General features: G+C 42.2%; 1 protein-coding gene across 3 annotated transcripts in view; it reads left to right on the top strand.

Moving 5' to 3' along the window:
• Positions 1-20,023, top strand: part of LRP2 (LDL receptor related protein 2) — a 177,741-nt gene that overhangs the window by 102,425 nt on the left and 55,293 nt on the right. For all 3 annotated transcript variants that reach the window (XM_074967509.1, XM_074967507.1, XM_074967508.1), the window contains exons 39-46: positions 1,484-2,404; positions 3,686-3,851; positions 5,326-5,484; positions 11,915-12,204; positions 14,322-14,525; positions 14,949-15,191; positions 16,746-16,871; positions 19,773-19,892. In XM_074967509.1, the coding sequence (XP_074823610.1) occupies positions 1,484-2,404; positions 3,686-3,851; positions 5,326-5,484; positions 11,915-12,204; positions 14,322-14,525; positions 14,949-15,191; positions 16,746-16,871; positions 19,773-19,892 (2,229 nt within the window). The remainder of the gene's footprint in view (positions 1-1,483; positions 2,405-3,685; positions 3,852-5,325; positions 5,485-11,914; positions 12,205-14,321; positions 14,526-14,948; positions 15,192-16,745; positions 16,872-19,772; positions 19,893-20,023) is intronic.

Below are 20,023 nucleotides of genomic sequence, written 5' to 3'. Positions count from 1 at the left end.
GAATCTTTAGACTAATTAGTTTTATAGAAAAAGGAACTCATGGAAATATTTCAAACGGAAAACGTGTGCTTTTAAGAAGTGCTGTATATGCAGAGTGGTTTTAAAATGAAAAAAAGGTATGAAGGGCAGCAGTCCCATTGATTACAGTAGGAGTTGAATGAACAAAGTAGAGGACAGAATTTGGCTCTAAGCTGTAGACTTAAAACCATACTTTCCAATTAATATTGCAAGTTAAATCAAACAACAAGTTATAATTAATGCAAATACCAACTTTTTAGAAAGCATTTATTCATTTAACACTAAACAGGAGATCATTGTCAAGTGCATACATTTGTTTTTGTTTCTTTGGTGTAATTTCTTCCAACTGTGTCTATGCTGCACCCGTCTTTTGTTGGTGTGTAGTGTACATACACATGGGTATAAATAGCAGTATAGATGGTGAGGCATGGCTTAGCTTAGTAGACTACAGACATGCCTGAAGGGTGTGGATATGTACCTGACTATTTACCCTACATGGCTCTGTACACATCCAAACCTGTGTCCCCATCTAAACTGCTGTTTTTAACAGTGTAGTGTCATGCTGCTGGAGTCTTTCCCTGCTCCAAAAAAGACTCCAGTTGTGTGGAAAGATTCTGCCAACTCCCTCACCACTGCAGAAACTCTTCTCCACCACTGGGAAAGTCTCCGGCAGCTCCCATCCCTGCTGCAGGGAAAGACTCTGGCAGTGGGGAAAGGCTCTGGCAAGGGGTGAAGCAGTGGGGAAAGGCTCTGCCAGTTCCCCGCTGCTGGAGCCCTTCTCCACAGAAGGGAATGACTCCAACAGTGGAGAATGGCTCTTGCAGGGGAAGGCTGCATGGAAAGGCTCAGCCTTTCCTCACCTCAGTGAAAGGCTCTGTCAGCAGGAAGCTGCTGAAGCATTTCCCCTCTGCCTTCCCTCTCCCAGAGCCTGTCACTGGCATGTGTAGCTACACACCTCAGGGTGTGTGCTTTTCACTGTGGCATGCATTGCACATATACTGCTTGCCGTCACCAGTGGTGTATATATAGACATAGTGTCTTTAGTTTCAAATAAAATGCTAAGGAAAAAATGTTAATGTTGATCTGAAGCAATGTAATAAAATAAGACCTTTGAACTAAATAGATATTGTTACATGAAACCATGATGATGAGCTATATGAATGGGCCAAATTCTGTCTCAATTATGCCCATGCAGCCCACTGAAGTTAGTAAGGATGGATGAATGAATCCAGGGCAGAATTTGAATGATGTTATTTTGTGGTACTGTTTGTCTAATTCTTCACAGTTGAGCATCTATTTTAAAAGTTCTTTCTGAGGAAGCAAATGCCCTAACCAGATAAATACTTGGGTCTTTGCTTATCATAATTTTATGATTCATTTTTTGATCACCATTTGAAGGTACCAGCTTGTGTTTCTCTGGTTTTGAATTAAATTGTATTTTATCTTTTTTTTTTTCCAAATACAGGAAACCTTTATTTTACAAACGCTTTCCTGACAGAGACTTTTGTAGAAGTTTTGCGTTTAAACACTACTTATCGACGTGTTCTCCTGAAAACCACAGTGGATATGCCAAGGCATATAGTAGTAGACCCAAAAAACAGGTACCTCTTCTGGGCAGATTATGGACAGAATCCAAAGATTGAACGTGCGTTTCTTGACTGCACCAACAGAACAGCGCTTGTGTCTGAAGGCATTGTCACACCTCGTGGCTTGGCAGTAGATCACAGCAATGGCTATGTTTATTGGGTTGATGATTCTTTAGATATGATCGCAAGAATTCACCCTGATAGGGGTGAGGCAGAAATTGTTCGCTATGGTAGTCGCTACCCAACACCATATGGCATCACCATCTTTGAAAATTCTATGATCTGGGTGGACAGGAACCTGAAAAAAGTCTTCCAAGCCAGCAAAGAGCCAGGCAACACTGAGCAGCCAACAGTTATACGAGACAATATTAATTGGCTAAGAGATGTTACCATTTACGACAGCCGTTTTCAACCACGGTCTCCTCTCAGTATCAACAACAATCCTTGTTTGGAGAACAATGGAGGTTGTTCCCATTTGTGTTTTGCCTTGCCTGATCTGCAGATGCCTAAATGTGGGTGTGCCTTTGGCACACTAGGAAGTGATGGCAAGAGATGTTCCATTTCAACAGACGACTACTTGATTTTTGCCCTTGAGAATGCACTTAGAAGCATACAGCTCGATCCCGAGAATCACAGCCCCCCATTTCGCACAGTGAATGTGTTAAGAACTGCAGTGGCTCTAGATTTTGACAGCATGAACAACAGAATATATTTTACACAAAGTTCTCCAGCTGGGACAGGAAAAATCAGTTACATTAATATTTACTCAGGAACTGGCACTCCAACTATAGTTGCGTCAGGTAAATGCCATTAAACTTGATCTAAACTAACTGGATATTAACAAGATAGGATTATAGCACCTGATCATTAGTTAAATAGTTACAGTATGTTTATTCTAATGATCAAGACAGACTGTTGAGTTAAGATATTCTCTTGAAAGCTTCTGTTGACATTTCTGCTTAGTTTTTTCCTCCTTTCAGGTTTTTACTCCATCTTTATCAGTACTCACACAAACTATGAAAGTATAAGACTAGTTAGTACTATTATTGTTTGTTTCCAGCAGTTCCCACAATGTAATGAGCACTGAACCAACATATGGGAAGGCATAGTCCCTGCCCCAAAGAACGTACAATATAAAAGGACAAAACAGACAGATGAAAGGTTAGCTGGATGTAACGTACAAGCAGAGTGTTCAAGGTGGTGTTTGGCCATGTCTTGATAATACAGTGTTGGGTACCACAATGTTCTGGGTTTTTAATTTTTTTTTAATTACTACAGAATATCTGCAGTTTCCTGTCACCCTTGGCATTACCAGTCATCTTGGGTTCTTGTAGGTGTCACCGGGGAAGTGGGTCTTCAACAGAGATTTCATGGTGGGAGGGGGATAGTGATCTTGCAGACCAGCTCAGAGAAGGCCTTCGCTGCATAGAGGATGGGGTGGAAGAAGACATGGAGAAGGGAAAAAGCTTGAAAAGAGCTACAGGGTGTTTTGAGAAAGCAGAGCTGCTCATCATAATTGCTGAGTTACACTGTTTGTTCATACTGGGCCAAGTCCTCGGGGGCTTTTCAGCGCAGCCCAGTGGTGGGGGTGAGGGTGGGGCTGCACCTCCCCTGGGAGAGCTCAAGGAGGGATTCTGTCTTGGAATCCTGCCTGTTGCTATACCCATTCCAGGAGCACAACTTACTGCCCTGACTGCCTTGGTCCCACTCCAGGGTAGCTGCAGAGAGAAAGTAGGGCAATGTCTCTGCCTCTTCCCCACCTGTCTCTGCCTCCTTTGGAGCACTGTGCACTCCCAGAGTAGTAGTGTGGGAGGAGTCCCTGCACTTCCTGGGGGATAGAGACTGCAATTCCTCTTGCCCTTAAGTAGGCCACACAAATGTCTGAGAGAATCCACTCCCACTGCGTGCCCTTATAAGGGCCAGTTTCTTAGATTTTTATTTAGGCTAACACCCATTGATGTCAATGGAATCTTAACTGGATAAGCACCATAGGATTTGGCCCATTGTGATGGTGATGATTTGGTGAAGTGTATGGCAATGTTTCAGAAAGTTGTAATGAAGAGATGTTCTCCTTTCTTAAGGGTTGGGAACTCCAGATGGCATAGCCTTTGACTGGATCAGTAACAGAGTTTATTACAGTGACTATTTGAACCAGACTATCAGCTCAATGGCTGTGGATGGATCTAACCGCACAGTGGTTGCCCGTGTTCCACGCCCTAGAGCTATTGTACTAGATCCTTGCAGAGGGTATGTCTTTCTCTTTTTCTTCTAAAGTTTTCATTAAAATTGTATTTTTATATTAGGTGGGGCTGGTAGTGCTGCTGATCGTTAAGGATGCCCGGCACTTCCCATTGTTAGACCCATTTGGCAGAGAGATCACCCTGCTCTCAGCAATGTGGGTTTTTTTGCTGTTCCTGTGAGGAAACTGCCCATATTTGGTCTTTGAAAAATATGAGTTTGCTCATGTTTAGTAGAGACTTTTTAAGAGTTTGTCAGCCAAATTTGGTACTGGGCATGCATCCAAGGCTGCAGGGCTGAGCAGGACTTTCCTTGCAAATGTTGTTTCTGGCTGCTGTGGTGCTGGGCACCAGAACTGAGAGCTCCTATGCACCCAGGCTCCTCCTGCTGGTGCCTGTGCACGTGTGGAGGAGGAAGTGGAGGGGTCAGAATTAAGGTTGCATGGGGATCCTTAATTCTGGCATTTCTTAACTTTTGCGTGTTTGACTTTGCAACTTTGATATTCTTTATTTGTGGTTTTTTGGATGTAGTATAAATATAAGATTAAATTTAGATATAGACCTTTGGTAGTTGGCTTTGTCAACTAACTTTCAAAAAGACAAAAGCAGTGGCACTCTGAGGTAAATCGTGCGGGCTACAGTGGGAGTAATACTATTTTTAGAAAAGAAATAGAGGAGAAAAATTATGTAAGTTTGGAAATATGTGTGCTGGAAGATAACAGCTTGAGAGTACTATGTGAATTGCACAAAGTTCTGTGTTCTGTTCCTGGCCAGTACAACAGAATGTGCAAGTATATTCAGATATATGCAGACAATATGAGACAGTGCTTTGCAGGTGAAACCAGAGGACCCACAAGAGACTCCTTCATCTGACAGAGAATGCTAGCCAATCTGGATAGGTGCCAGAAAGAGCTCTATACCAGCAGGAAGGAGAGGCATCCAGCACCAGATATTGGTCAAACTAGACAGAGAAGATAATGGGAAGGTATCTGTCTACCACTCAACTGAGCTGAGCAGAGGACCAAGTGGTGGTTGTTCAAAATAAGGCTTCTCTGAGAGTAGCATGTCCCTAGGATTAGTTGACACACCAAGGAAATCTACCTATTTAGATTCCTATATGATTCCAATACCCCGTACTATCTGAGTGCCTCACAAGAATTCATGAATTTATCCTCACAGCAGCCCTTTGAATTAGGAAATAACGTTATTAGCACTATTTTGCAAATGGAGAAACCAAAGGAGAGAAATTCAGTGAGTTTCCCAAGGTCACACAAGAAGTGGTGGGGCTTCACGTGGGTGCAGTAGTCCTTGCTGTTGCAGAATCAGGGTCCTAATTGATGGAGATAGTTCTTCCCTCACATATATATTTCCAGCTGACTCTTGACTTCAGTATGAGAGACCAGAATGAATGTCTCTTACGACAGAATTGAGTCCTGTGGATTTTGTTTGCCAAAGAGATAACTTTGCAATTGTTTGATTGATAGATACATGTACTGGACTGACTGGAGTACCAATGCTAAAATAGAACGAGCTACACTTGGAGGAAACTTCAGAATACCTATTGTAAGCACCAATTTGGTGTGGCCAAACGGACTTACCCTGGACTACGAGGAACAGCAGCTTTACTGGGCTGATGCACATCTGTATGTATCTGTCTCGTCTGTGGTAGGATTTTTAAAAGAAATTTATTATAACACTTTACTTTCAGAGCTCAGATTTCTTTTCTCCTTTTTTTGTCACTTCAGATGCATTTGGTACCATTTTATACTATGGCCCATTAATAATCGTTTAATAGTTTTTAAATTCCATTGTGAAAAGTAATCAGTAAGTATGTAGTGCTGTAATTGTTTAATCACATGGTTGTTTTTGTCTTATACCAGGTAACCAAAATTGTAGGGACCAAATTCCGCCACCATTACTCAATCAAAACTTCCATGACTTCCTTGGCAGTTTTGATTAACTAACAAATCTTAGAATTGAACTGTGATTTTGAGAACAATGTATGTTAGTAATTTGCAGGCACATAGAATTACTGGGTTTCCTGAAATTCACATGGAGTTAATTTACTCTAATGTTGTGCTAGCTCATTTGTCTGATTCTTAATGCAGTATTTTAGCATCTTCTCTGATCTATACATTGCTTCTGCACAGCTTCTCTCTTCATTCGTCACTAATGGGCAGTACCTCTCACTATGGCATTTGGAGATGGTCCAGTGTTGTTGCTGGAGGCTCCGGGACTAAACCCCGCCCGCAAACTCAGGCCACCTGAATTTCTGCCTTCAGCAGCAGAACAAGTTGGCAGTTCAGTCTCTCTAAGCCACTTTGTTTTCTAAGTTTAAAGTTTTTTCATGCTGCATAGTGACTGCATTTCAGCTTGTGTGTGTCTCTGGCTCTCCTGAGGTGAGGAGTCACTGGAGCATTGAGGCTCTAACCCTTGGGGTTCCCCAGTACAGCATCTCTTCCACGGCTGTCTCTGCCCCCTTTCCCCTTCACAGCAGCAGAGAAGCCTTGCAGGCATTGAACCAAGTCCAAGAGGTGCTGTGCACAGCTTTTCAAGAGCCTTGGAGGACGAGCTGTGCTCTAGCTAGCTGCTGACCCTCACTCTGCCAGGGCATGACGCTGGAGAAGGCGAGCTGTAAGCTACTGACCCTTGCACTGCTAGGGGATGGGGATTTGCATTGGACAGCTGTGTAGGGTGTCAGTCCTTGCCTGAAGCTGCGACTCCACTGTGGAGGGCTTAGCCAAGACAGAGAGGAAGACCCGTCACAGCCTGCCCCAGAGTAAGACTCTGGTCTCAAAAAGGCAAAAGCAAACATCCCATTCATAAGGCAGTGATTAATGTAGTTAATGGGCAAGTGGTATAAAACCAGGATTTAAACCCTTTCTCCTTTGCCTTCCCTCCATGAAGGAGCATTTGCTGGGCTTTGTATCAGGATTCCCCCCCGGCCTGCTTTTGTCAGGGCATGCAGATGCCCGGTGCACCCATGGAGTCCTGCCTCAGGCAGCAGCTGTGTTGCCAGTGCTTAATTTGTTCCAGGGCTTGTCAAGGGCTGAGCTCTGGCACCTGTAGGCTTGACAGTTCATAGTTCCAGCACCTCTGGGCTTGCTGCATCAGTTATGAAAGTAAAAAAACGCTTGAGTCCGAGCACCTAATTGTTTGTGCCCTAGCACCTCTTGCATTACAAATTAACCACTGAGTGTTGCTGATCCCTGAAGTTCAAAATTCAGGAGACAGACCCTCCAAAATTTTGAGATTGCCCTCCCCCCAAGAAAGACCTAGATAAATTTTTCATCTTAAGCCAACAAATTCCTGAGGATTTGTACATGAGAGATCAAAATTCCTGTACAAGACTCTTTCTTTCAATCTGCCGTCTGCATCCAGAATCTTAAGAAATGGCTGGTAATAGTCACAGCAAGGTTCAGGTCCCCAGTTAGGCATCTATACCCATGCACGGACAACATCACAACCTGTGCCCTGTCCAGAGAAACAGACTCACTCAGAATTTGCCAGCTGCTGGAAAAAATTCAGCCCCACCACTTGATCAAAATCAAGAAAAATCTTTTGAGCCCAGTGCAGAAAATTGTTCAACCAGAGGTCAAAATAAGCATGGGTCTGACTGTAATTTTACCATTATGGTAAATATTCACAAAGATACAAACTTTATTGCATCAATCATTTCCTGGCAGTGCTTATCCATAACCAGTTGTCTCTAGTGAATGTGTTTGCTGGTACCAAGAATCTGTGTTATCCCCCGATTTCACACAATGTGCCTCCAGATAGTCCTCCTGAGAACATGGTACCACTGAGGAGATGTAATACAAAATTAACTGTCATTCCTGAATCACATCTGGATCTCCCTTGTGGACAGGTAAGTACAAACAACATGCTGAAAATCAACTCAGTTTTCCCTAGAGATCCTTGCATACTTGCTATGAAAGTAAACCTTGCAGGGTCGGAAGCATACCTGGAAGACAAGATGACCCAGGGATTATGGTCCTCCACTCAGAAAAAGGAAGGCATGCAGGTCTCTCAAGGTCACCCCTTGAGCTGTACCAATTTCCAGTATCTCAGAGTTCCCATCCTTTTAGTTCACTTTAACAGCTCTGTTAGCGGTGTTTCTGAGCACAGCCATAATGTTGGTTTTGCAGGATCAGATCCATCAAGTATGGTGTCCTGTCTCTGACATTGACCGGTATCATATCCTTTAGAGGAAGGTACAAGAAACCCTATAGAGGGAAATTTATATAACAACTTGCCTACAGGGGAAGTTTTGTCTTAACTCCCAGTTAGAGGGTTGTTTATGCTCCAAAGCATGAGTGTTTATACCTAAGGCTGTGAGTTTGCCACGGAGATCACGGAAGTCATGGATTCCGTGACTTTCTGTGACTTTCCGTGACTTCTGCAGCGGCCAGTGTGACTGGCTCAGGGGCAGCTCAGGCAGCCCCTGCGCAGAGGCACACCAGTTGCTGCTAGGGCAGTCTTGGCCTCCCTGCCCCCAGCCGCAGAGTTTGGGTGTGGGAGGGGGCAGGGGGTTGGGGCACAGGATGGGGTGAGGCAGGCTCTGGGCGGCACTTACCTGGGGGGCTCCCCGGAAGTGGCGACATCCCCCTCACTCAGCTGCTAGGCGGAGGCGTGGCCAGGCAGTTCTGCACGCTGCCTCCGCCCAGAGAGCTCGCTTTGCAGCTCCCATTGGAATGGAGCCAGGTAGGGAGCCTTCTGGCCCTGCCAACTCCCAACACCAACGGGGGTCCCAGGCTGCATGCCCCCACCCAACCATCCAGCCCCTCCCCGCCACCGCCCGTGCCTCCCCCAGCACCCGCGGGGCCCCTGGGCAGCCGCCCCTCAAGTTTTATTCACTGGTATTTTTAGTAAAAGTCATGGACAGGTCACGGGCCGTGAATTTTTGTTTACTGCCCGTGACTTTTACTAAAAATATCAGTGACTAAAACATAGCCTTATTTATACCCCTTCCAAAACCAGGGAATAACCAGAGGTCAAAGTTTCTCTGTGACAATGGAAATAATGTTACGGTCAGAGAAAAGTCTGCTGCCTTTCAAGATGGTTCACGTAAAGGATGTGGAAAAGAGGAAAAAGGAGAGTTGAAGTCCTAATCCTCCATGGGTCAGAAGGCACTTTATATTTGATAAACAACTGAGGAACCTCCATTACATCTGCTGAAAGAATCCTTCTTCATCTGGACCTGGACCACCTCCAGTTAAAAGCCTGGGCATGGGAAGAGAAGTGCAGTTCAGCAGGGTTTCTCTATTAGTCTCATTGATACAGTTTGGTATCCAGACAGAATTTAACCAGGTCAGATTTCATTTCTGGTGTGAGGGGAAACAGAAGGCACTTTGGGGCAAGTATGGTCTCTTTGTTATTTGTTTGTACCGTGTCCAGCAAATGGGGCCCTGGCCACTAATTTACGACAAACAATTAATAATCACAAAGTTCTGATGATCTCAGCTACACTACAGGTTTTCCCAGATGACTGGTCAGAATCCAGCAACCAAATACCATAAAAAGGTGTGTACCAGCCCTAGCAGTGTTCTTCATGGAGGTACACCAGACTCTCCAATGAGTATCATCAGGTGTCAGAATTCATCAGAATGGCCAAACTAGACGAGCTTATGTGCAGCTTTTTTCTTGCCATTACTTCCAAAAGACAGGGTTGGAATTAGTTCCTCTATCTGTACAAGAACGACATAGCTGTTGTCAAGTGGAAAAGGTTATTCTTGTAGCTCCAGAAGTCGTTTTGATCAAGATAGTTCATCTTTTCACAACTCCTGTGAAACTACGTTTCCATCATTTTGTTCCAATCCTTACACTCCCTTGGAAAGTTGTGACCTAAATGGATATTCACAAAATGTCTCATTCTATCCAAAATGCCATGGCCTTAGGACATCAAACTTGCTGCAGGCAAGACATTAAAATCCTTCACCAGTTGACATCCTAGGCATCTGGGAGACTATTTATGGAGTACGAATCAAGGTGTCCTCAGAAGGTCCCTATTGGCATTGTGGGGAAAAGTGTCTGAGGCTCATCTGAAGAAGATTTGAAAAATAGATTTTCATTGCTCTGCAGAGGGAGCATTTCGGTAGGAAGGTGCTACTGGGTTGGTTCCCACATAATTCCTTAAATTACAAAGCTTTTGCTTTATATGAGGTAACTTGTATGTCTGCCTATTATTCATCTTGTAATAATAATTAAAATTCTGCTTTATCTTCCCCTCCTCCACTTCTATGATTCACTGTTTCTTACTTCCCATTAGTGATGAAGGAGGAGAGAAGCCATGCAGCAGAAGGAAAAATTTCTTACATGATAATTTTCTTTCTGTCAGCAGCTTCTCTCCTCATTCAGCCCACCCTAGTAGTCTGGTGAATGACCAGAATGCAATTTGTAACAATTGAAATGTTTCTCTAAGGGAGACTTAAACATACAATTGCCCTAAGATTAGCTAATGTAAGTTCATGTTATTCACTTAAGGATAATGATTGGTTACCTGCATGCTTCTACAGCTTTGAAAGAGCTTGTCTGGGTGTTAAATTGAAGGGCGGGACTTAGTCCTGGAGCTGCAACATTGAACTCACCTCTGGACACTGGGAATGTTATTGTTTACAGTGTAATTTTTCAGAAAACCTTTCTGTTCCATTGACAGTCTACACACAAACATAGCTTTACTACCGGTATTTCTGTGTCTGCAACCTTGATGGGCCTTGTCTTCCCTTTAACTGCACTGTGAAGATAGAAGCAAAAGCATGGCAATTGCACAGGCACATCTTTGAAGGAGAGGAGCAGAACTCACATGACCTTCTTTCTCCTGTCACCAAAGCCCTGCCATGTGTATATAACACCTCACTGAGTTGTCTGATCACCAGAATTCTGGGAAATGGAGTCAGGCAGCAGCCTTTACTCGGGGCATAATACACTCTTCACATTTGCTCTAATTTCTCTAATTCCCCTACACTCCACCCAGAATTTTCTCCTCACTGCTCCCTTTTTCTCTTCTCACTCCCAGCTTCTAGCAATACCATGCTCCTTTTTTACAAAGCACTTTCTCTCTCCTCCTTGAAATCCCTCCTCAAAATGCATTTCTTCTAGAAATCCTTCCTACTTTGTCATCCTTCCTGCCAACAATCTTTCCACACCCTCCTTTTTCTGTAATCTCGTGTTTTGTTCTTGTGTGGCTTCTTTGCTTGGACTGTAATCTCTGTGAGGCAGGGAACTTGTTTAACTGTGTGCCTTAAGTGCTGCAAACATTTGTGGCCTGATAAAATAATTTTACATGATAATGCACCGGCAACTGTAGCATAAATTGAGTCTTCCTGAAGCAGCACTATCTGACGTTCACTGGAAGCAGGTGCAGGTGGGTCAATAGCGCTGCTAGGGATAGAATGGGTAGACAGTATGGAGCAGGGACACTGCTTGCCACAGGATCTGTAGGGTTGGAGCCTATATCTCCTGTGGGCCTGGGAGGTCCTGCTTCCGTTAGTTCTGGTCATTGTTACAGAGGGGAGCCTGAACTCCAAGGTCAACAGAGAAGAATTTGTGATTATTTTATAGCAACTCTTCTTCTTTCATATATTTATTCGTGGGAAACTTAGCACATAGATTTATGTATTTATTTTGTATGTGATCTGCTATGTATTTCCTGGTAGCATGAATTTGGATCTTCAGTAGTGCCAACTAAAAAGACAGTATCTTTCCCTTTCATGGTTCCATTGTACTCCTAGTGCAAGGCTACATGAATTTTGAGTCCTTTCAAAGGAAAGAATTCTGTCATGAAATTTGTGCTCATTTTGGTTATGTATAGTGTAGCTTAAATGTTTAAAAGTTTTCTTCTAAAAACTGATTGCTTCCAGTACATTATTTTATTAGTGCTTCAAAGTCATTACTTTGCATCATTATTGAATCAGTAGTTTGAAAAGCCCCTGAGACCTCAAACTGTATTTAATAACAAATCTTAGTTAAATATGCTCCAGTACTTAATTGGTGGGAACTGGTCACAGAGTGTAATTAAGTAGGTACTGGTATCTGTAAAAGTTCAAAGCTTTAGTATTTCCTTATTTATTTTAGACAGAAGATTGAGCGATGCTCCCTTTCTGGTTCCAATCGTGAAGTAATCATTAGTACTGCTCTATATCCATTTGCCATGACCTTGTTTGATCAACACATTTACTGGACAGATTGGAATACCAGAAGTATTTACCGAGCTAACAAATACGATGGCTCAGATCAGATTGTAATGATCATGAATCTGCCACAAAGACCAATGGATATTCATGTTTGGTCAAAAAGTAAGCAACAACAGTGCATCAATCCTTGCAACCAGTTTAATGGCGGTTGCAGTCACATCTGTGCACCAGGTAAACTATTATGTTTGATTATAATGTTGACTGTAGCAGAACTCATAGTATGGTGGAGTGCTAGGTTTAAAAATTACTTGGGAATGGCTGAAATATTTATTCACCTAAACCAGGGATGGGCAACTTTAAGGTAGCATAGCACCACAAAATCCCCTAAAAGCCCGGGCAGGCCATACAGAATTTTTTTTTGAAGATTGATCCGGGTCACTGAGGGGTTCCGTCTTTTAGTAAAGCTGCTGCTGCCTCATACCCCTCTGCTTGGCTCTGCTTCCCCATCAGCCTTTCTGCACCATGCCACCAAGTTCCAGTTACTGTCTCCCCCTTGGATGATTGTTTGGGAGCTGAGAGCCCATCAGGTTTTGCCCAGCACCCTCAAGTAGTGGGTGAGAGCAGGGTACACCTCTGCCAACAGGGAGGAACTCACCGGACCTTGGTAGCATGGGCCAGAGCTGGAGCCTGTGCTGATGGGGAGCCTGACGTATGGGTTCCCCATGTCAGGGAGTCTGTGTTTATGGGGGAACAGAGTGAAGGCAAAGACCATGCACAGAGTCGCAGCACCACTCAAATTTGGCCCAGCCACCAATCTGTCATGTCAGCAGGGACATCACACCATCCAGCTCTGGTTGCTGCCTCCCTGTTGGCAGAAGTGTTCCCTGGCTTGCCCATGGCTAGGAGGGGTCAGGGCTGATGACAGATAGATTGGCTGTGGAAGATGGGTGCCAATGGGAAGGCAGGAACCAGAGCCAGGAGACATGAGCCCTCCCCTGCATAAGTGACAGAGTTGGTTGGGCCAGTGAGTGGTGTTGCGACTCAGTGCCTGGGCTCCTGCTCCCAGTCCGGTACTCTCTCCACTCTGTACTCCCTGTAACCCCTCTCACTTTAAGTGGTTGTGCCTGGTGCTCAGATTTGGGTGGGCCGGGGTGCTACGCCCCTGCTCAGTCCTCCCGAATAATATTTTTACTGGCTGCCTATGGACAGGCCAAATAAAATGATCTGGTGAGCAAGCTGTTTCCCCTATGTCTACAGTTGCCCATTCCTGGTCTAAACTAAAATATATTGAGGTCCAGACTGTACAAACTGAATTTTCTGTGCTAATGTGACAGCTGCCATTTTGGCTGACACACCAGGGATTGAACTACATGACCTGCTACAGTTAGAGCTAAAGCACTCTAGCTGGGGCTGTACCGGACACCTGTCCTTTATGGATTCGGCACAGAGGGGGCCTATAATACATACTCACCAGTAGATTACACTGGGACCTCCGAATGGTACCACATCACTAAATATTTCATGCTGCAAATTTAAAATTTTGTCATAATCTGGATTTCTTTATCACATGGTATTACAAAATCTTTTCATTACCATTATTTCCCAGACTCTTTCAGAACCCTTGCTGTACAATCTCCATTTGTTTAGTTGTGTTATTTTAAAAGCTTTGGTAATCCCAATTTCCAATAGAAAATGAGTGGGTTTAATAAGTTGATAATGTTGTACAAGTTTGGCACAAGCTGAAACTGAAAATAAATTTGGGGAGGGATTTTTAAAAGCACCCGGGGCAAGTTTTTTAAAGGCTCCTCAAGATGCAGATAGGTGCCTAGTGGGATTTCCAAAAGCACCTAGGCACTTATCTCCCAGTAACTGTTGGCCTGGAGGCAAAGGGAAGACTCCCATTGACTTCAATGTGAACAAAGTTAGTCTAATGTTTTCCAGTTTTAAGGGCCAGATCTTCAGCTGGCGTGGCCTTAATTTTTGACAGCAGGATACTTTCTCACTTGGATCCAAAAAGTGCACTTGTTATCACACTGAGAACAGCCCAGAGATTTCATGGAATTTATGACAAACAAATATTATAATCAGTGCACCAGATTTTGAGCTCAGTTACTTCAGCGTAACTCTTGAATAGTGCTGTGGAGTTAAGTGGATTGACACAGGTGAACTGAGATCAGAATCTGACTCAGTAGCCTTGCTTATTTAAAAGGCTGATACATACAACAAAGCTAGCTGTTATAGTTCAAGAATAATGAATGTTGTAGCTGTGAATAATTTTATGGAAGGCTTATCTTAATGTGTTGATACTCTCATCCTTTTTTTTTTTTTTTTGTCTCAAATGTATGCAGGTCCTACTGGTGCAGAGTGTCAGTGTCCTTCTGAAGGACGCTGGTATTTAGCCAATAATAACAAGCACTGTATTGTGGACAATGGTACCAGGTGTGATGGAGGGCTCTTCACATGCCTTAACGGGCGATGCATCTCAGAGCGGTGGAAATGTGACAATGATAACGATTGTGGGGACGGCAGCGATGAGCTGGAAAGTGTGTGTGGTAAGCATTTTAATAACTGTGTTGGAAAGTGACACAGGGCTCAGTCCTGCTCCCACTGACATCAGTGGCACTTTTCGCATTGGCTTGGTGGCAGTAGGATTGAGTCATGTGGTAGTAATTCGGAGCAGGCTCCTGCCTGCTTTCTGATTTTGCGTCTGCATCTTCATGTGTATTATGACAACAAATCTGCATTAGAAACAAGAAAGGATTTGTAGACATGCCTTTAACTTTAAATCATGTTTATCTGACTTTACCTTTTGACTTTGTCTAATTCAAAACGTGTATTTTACTTTTCATGCAGTTCGTTTTGCAGCGATGTTTGCCCTGGCAGGTAAAAGTGAAGTTTTCCTTTGCTACATTTGTCAAAGAATTGAGTTTACATTGTATCCATGACTTTTCCTCCCTGTTTTTATTCCCTTTTAGCTTTCCATACCTGTCAGCCAACAGCTTTTACCTGTGGCAATGGGAGGTGCGTACCTTATCACTACCGCTGCGACCACTACAATGACTGTGGAGACAACAGTGATGAGGTGGGCTGCTTGTTCCGAACTTGTGACTCCCACACAGAATTTACTTGCAATAATGGAAGGTGTATATCTCTTGAATACGTCTGCAATGGTGTAAACAACTGTTATGATAATGGCACTTCAGATGAGAGAAATTGCCGTAAGTTCATCATAACTACCTATTGTATATTTGGATCTGACTCTTTAGACCAAAGAAGAGGCAAATATTTTTGCTTGTGAAGAATAATGAAGCTATCAGCAAAAGAGAACAAGTGACTTCTCTTGCCATGATTGGTTTATTTTAACAATATTCTGCTTTATACTATTTTGAAACAAAACACAGTAATTAAAATATTTATGAGCAATATGAGAGCATAGATATTTTATTTTATTTTACTTTATTATTAAAAACAGCCTGTCTTCTGTACGTCCCCAACCCTGGAAAGATTTATGCATGTCCTTCACTTTATGTGCTGTAAACAGTCCCATTCAGTTTGACAGGGCTATTCATGGTGCATTATGTCCTTATGTAAGTCTTCACAAGGTTGGGACCCAAATGTGTGCGGTGGGTATATGCTATAAAGTTTTATATCATTCTTACTGTGTTAATTGCAATAGCTTTAATCATCATCAGCAAATATTATGCATGTTACTGCAGAGTTACTTTACTCCTTAATATGTATTCTTTATATAGTTAAAAAAGTGGAAATGCTTCATTACTTAAATGTTCATTTCAAAATCAACAGAATTGTTTTTGGAAATGAGTATTATTTTCAATAAAATACAAAATGCAGTTACGTCAATATTGACCAATAACATGGCTAATCAGGCTAATCAGCCCTTCTGGTCAGTAGGAAGTTCTCCTATGGAACATTCATAAGTGGAGCTGAGCAAATAATTCATGATGAGAAATTTATACAGTTAAGGTAGCCCCTTTTTCTGTTTGTACCATATTTGTTGGTATATTGTGATTTTCTGGAATGTACTTGTAATTTGCATTTTTCTAAAATTTTTGAGATGTTTGCTCTATAGATTTATCACAGGTATTTGAAAGTTCAGCTATGTTTCTTATTTGTGGTTGGTCAGATAATTCACATGGTATTATTTCTGCCACAATTGGTTGAATGTACAAGCACTTCCAATGTGAATATATGTGCATGTGAATTTACAATATGGTTTCTGTGAAGACCAGCACATGCTACTTTGAAAATGCATTCTGCCAACATTTTTGCCAGTAAAACTTAATTGCCTGAATGTTCACAGAGAGTAGCAGGACAGAGCCGTGAGCATGGCCCCAAGTAATTCATATCAACATTTGAACAAAAATGAGTGGAAAACATTTTGAGTTATTTGCCCAACTCTCTTTGTAGCTTCTCAAGACATCCATGTTTAGCTATTAATCAAGAGAAAATATCCCAGAAAAATATGTAAAAAATCTATTTTGTGTTAATTTACTATTGATTTAACTGTGAGGAAAACAGACTCCTAAAGTTTTGCAGCTGTTTTAGCTCCCTCTGGTGTTTTTTAGAGCCACTTTTGTTTCTTTTGAGTGAACAGTGATATAGTGGCAGTCTCTTACCTAAAACTTTTATAAGAGACTGAAAATTTACTCCAGAGTAAATTTTATTTTAACAACATTGTGTTTCTTTCAAAATGATACAGTTTAGTGGGATAAAAATGATCTAAACATTTGCTTTCTCTTTCCCTCTTAAAGCTGAACGCACTTGCCAATCTGGTTTTACAAAATGTCAAAGCACAAACATTTGCATTCCTCGAACGTATCTGTGTGATGGAGATAACGACTGTGGAGACATGAGTGATGAGAGCCCCACTCATTGTGGTAAGTAAATAGTGCCCTAATCACCTTTCTTCACATCAGTAATTCATTCCTCAGGTGCCTTTGGTACAAGCTCAAACGTTCTTGTAACATCTGTTCTTTATACTCCCTGAGGTTTATGAGGTATATGTACCATAACGTGCTCACCATTTATGTAGCCTCAGCTTTTCCCAATGAAATCAGGCATAATTTCTCTATCTTTTTTGTATAGTATTTCAAGAATCCCTTATCCATTCTGATTATTCTTTGCTGTACCTTCTACATCAGTGGTTTTCAACTTGTGGTCTGCGGACCCCTGGGGGTCTGCCGACTATGTCTTAGATTTCCAAAGCTGTCTGCACCTCCATTCGAAATTTTTTAGGGGTCCGCAAATGAAAAAAGGTTAAAAACCACTGAACTACATATTTTTCAAGGTTACCAGAACTGAGCACACTATTCTGAATGTGCCTTTGTCAGTTCCTTAGTGCTAGAATAATTTCCTCTCTCTTTTGCTCAATACTTTGGTTTATACCAGGGGTTGGCAACCTTTCAGAAGTGGTGTGCCGAGTCTTAATTTATACACTCTAATTTAAGGCTTCGCATGCCAGTAATACATTTTAACATTTTTTAGAAGGTCTCTCTATAAGTCTACATATTATGTAACCAAACTACTGTTACATGTAAAGTAAGCAAAATGTTTCAGAAGCTTTATTTAAAATTAAATTAAAATGCAGATCTTATCAGTTTAGTGTGATCCTTGCCCTTGCTTTTCCTTGCTGAGTTTTCCAATGTCTGGCACGTATTTGGATACTAAAAGCTGCACACAGGCTTCTGAGTGATCAGTTGTTAACCGGCTTCGAGAGGGACAGAGGACAGATTTCATGTGTTAAAATATCTGTTCACACAGGTATGTGGATCCATATGCTGAAAGCATTGCAAACACAATTTTCTTCAAACAGTTAAATTTCACTGGCAGGGACATCCAGCAGGTCAGAATAGAGGCCCCATGATCTCTTTCAGTAGCTTCAAATGCGCTCCGCAGATCCACAAACTTTGATGTCCACAATTCTGAGCTTTTTAACTGAATGAGTTGCATTTCGAAATCTTCAACACCCATCCACTGAAATACAGACAAATCCAAGTCGCTTTCTTTGAACTTTTCAGGTTTAATTAGAAAAGAAAGCATTGGGCCAAATCACTGGAAATCTTGAAATCTGTCAGAAAATTCTGATTCCAGTGCTTGTGTGTACTTTCGAATCTCATCGACATTGACAGTGCAACGTGTCGATAGCTCTTTTATGAGTTGGAAGTAGTGGGAAGTAGAAGTTTGAATATCCCTGGAAAAAACTGCTAGTTTCACAACAAATGCTTTCCAGGCTTCATAAAGATCCAGAACTGTTTGCCCTGCACCCTGGAGACAGAGGTTGAGTTTGTTTAGGTGAGCGGTGATATCAGATAGAAACATGAGCTTACACAGCCATTTGTCATCATCCAGTTCGGGGTAGTTTTGTTCTTTTTTCGACAAAAAGACCTTGATTGCATCAAAACAGTTTACAAAGCGCACCAAAACCCTGCCACGACTTAGCTACCGAATGTTGCTGGGAAGTGGGATGTTGTTATAACCACTGTCCATCTCTTCTAGCCATGCTTGAAATTGTCGGTGAGTCAAAGCAGATCGAGCAACAAGGAAATTCACAATTCGCACCACTGTATTCATCACATTATTAAGCTCTGAATTAGAAATTTTAGCACACAGGTTTTCTTGGTGGATGATACAGTGAAATTTGACTGTCGGACGGCCAATTTGATCTTCAAGTAACTTTACTAATCCCTTCTGTTTTCCGACCATGGCAGGAGCAGCATCTGTTGTCACACAAAATATTTTTCTGATGTCAACTCCTCGTTCTTCAAAATGGTTTACAAAACTTTCCAGTATATCTTCCCCCTTTGTTGTGCCATGCAAGGGTTTTAGGCAGCAAAGTTCCTCTTGGATTTCATCGGAAGCACAATGTCTTGCCACAACTGCCAAACGTGGAATGTCGTTTATATCCACGCTCTCATCAACTGCAACAGTAAACACTGCTGTGTCTTTCAATGCAGTCGTCTGCTTTTCCTTAATGTTTTCTGCCATTTCACTTATGCGTCTCTCAACTGTTCTGGCAGAGATGGGCAGTTCTTTTATTCTAGATATGATTGTATCTTTATTTGGTAAATCATTGAACAAAATCTCCGAACTACTGAGAAAAACTTCTTTTATATATTCCCCATCTGTAAACAGCTATCATAAATCTCGGAAGTGCTGCTATATTACTGATGGGTTTTCTGCATGGAGAAGGGGTGAGAGATGGCAAAAGTGTAGTGCATTGTGGAATAAAAAGAGAGAAAGGGAAAGTGGGAGGAAGAGAGGGACAAAAGGGAAACGGAAACAAGCTGAAGGGTGTTAATGAGCAATACAGTCAATGCCCCTGAATTCCTTAGTTGTAGGGAAACAGTGAAGATAACAAGTTCAAGGCCCAACAGCAGATTTCTAGTTTGTAGAGTTCCATTTTCCTATTATTCTTAAAGTGAAAATCATCTTAGTCTCATCTCAACTATAAATATACAATGTGCTTTGTTCTCTAGTTGCTCTGTGGAATCTTATACTAGGGGCAAATTCTGCATTCCCATAAGTGGATGCAACAATAGAAGCTGCACGTACTTGTCTAAGGAGAGAATTTGGCCCAGTAGTTGAATAGAAAGAGCAGCTAGATTGTACAAAAAGCTCTTTGCAGATAGAATATGAAAGGGCATCCTTGCTAACATAATTTTTTCTTTTTGTTTTTTGGAGTCTGTAATGTTTTTGTGTGTCATGGACTCAAAAGCAACTTAAAACAAGTTGGAAGGGTAACAAAAAGAAAGAAGTCATACATAGGTTTTTTCTTCCAGTTTCACTGACTTGCACAAATAGTGAGTTTCGTTGTACATCTGGACGTTGTATTCCTGCTCATTGGTACTGTGATCGAGGAGTAGACTGTGCTGATGGCTCTGATGAACCCGCCTCTTGTGGTGAGTGTGCAGTTAAAAGAGAACTGTTCTGGGAAATGGGATGGCTTAGGAAAGCAGTTATGGGAAATAAATAATTTCTCCTCTAGATCAGCAGTACAGATCCAGTCCAGGCTGGTAGTAACTGGAAAAAC

The sequence above is a fragment of the Natator depressus genome, chromosome 11, assembly GCF_965152275.1.
Source record: "Natator depressus isolate rNatDep1 chromosome 11, rNatDep2.hap1, whole genome shotgun sequence".
Lineage (NCBI taxonomy): Eukaryota > Metazoa > Chordata > Testudines > Cheloniidae > Natator > Natator depressus.
This window is presented reverse-complemented; position numbering and strand designations above follow the sequence as displayed.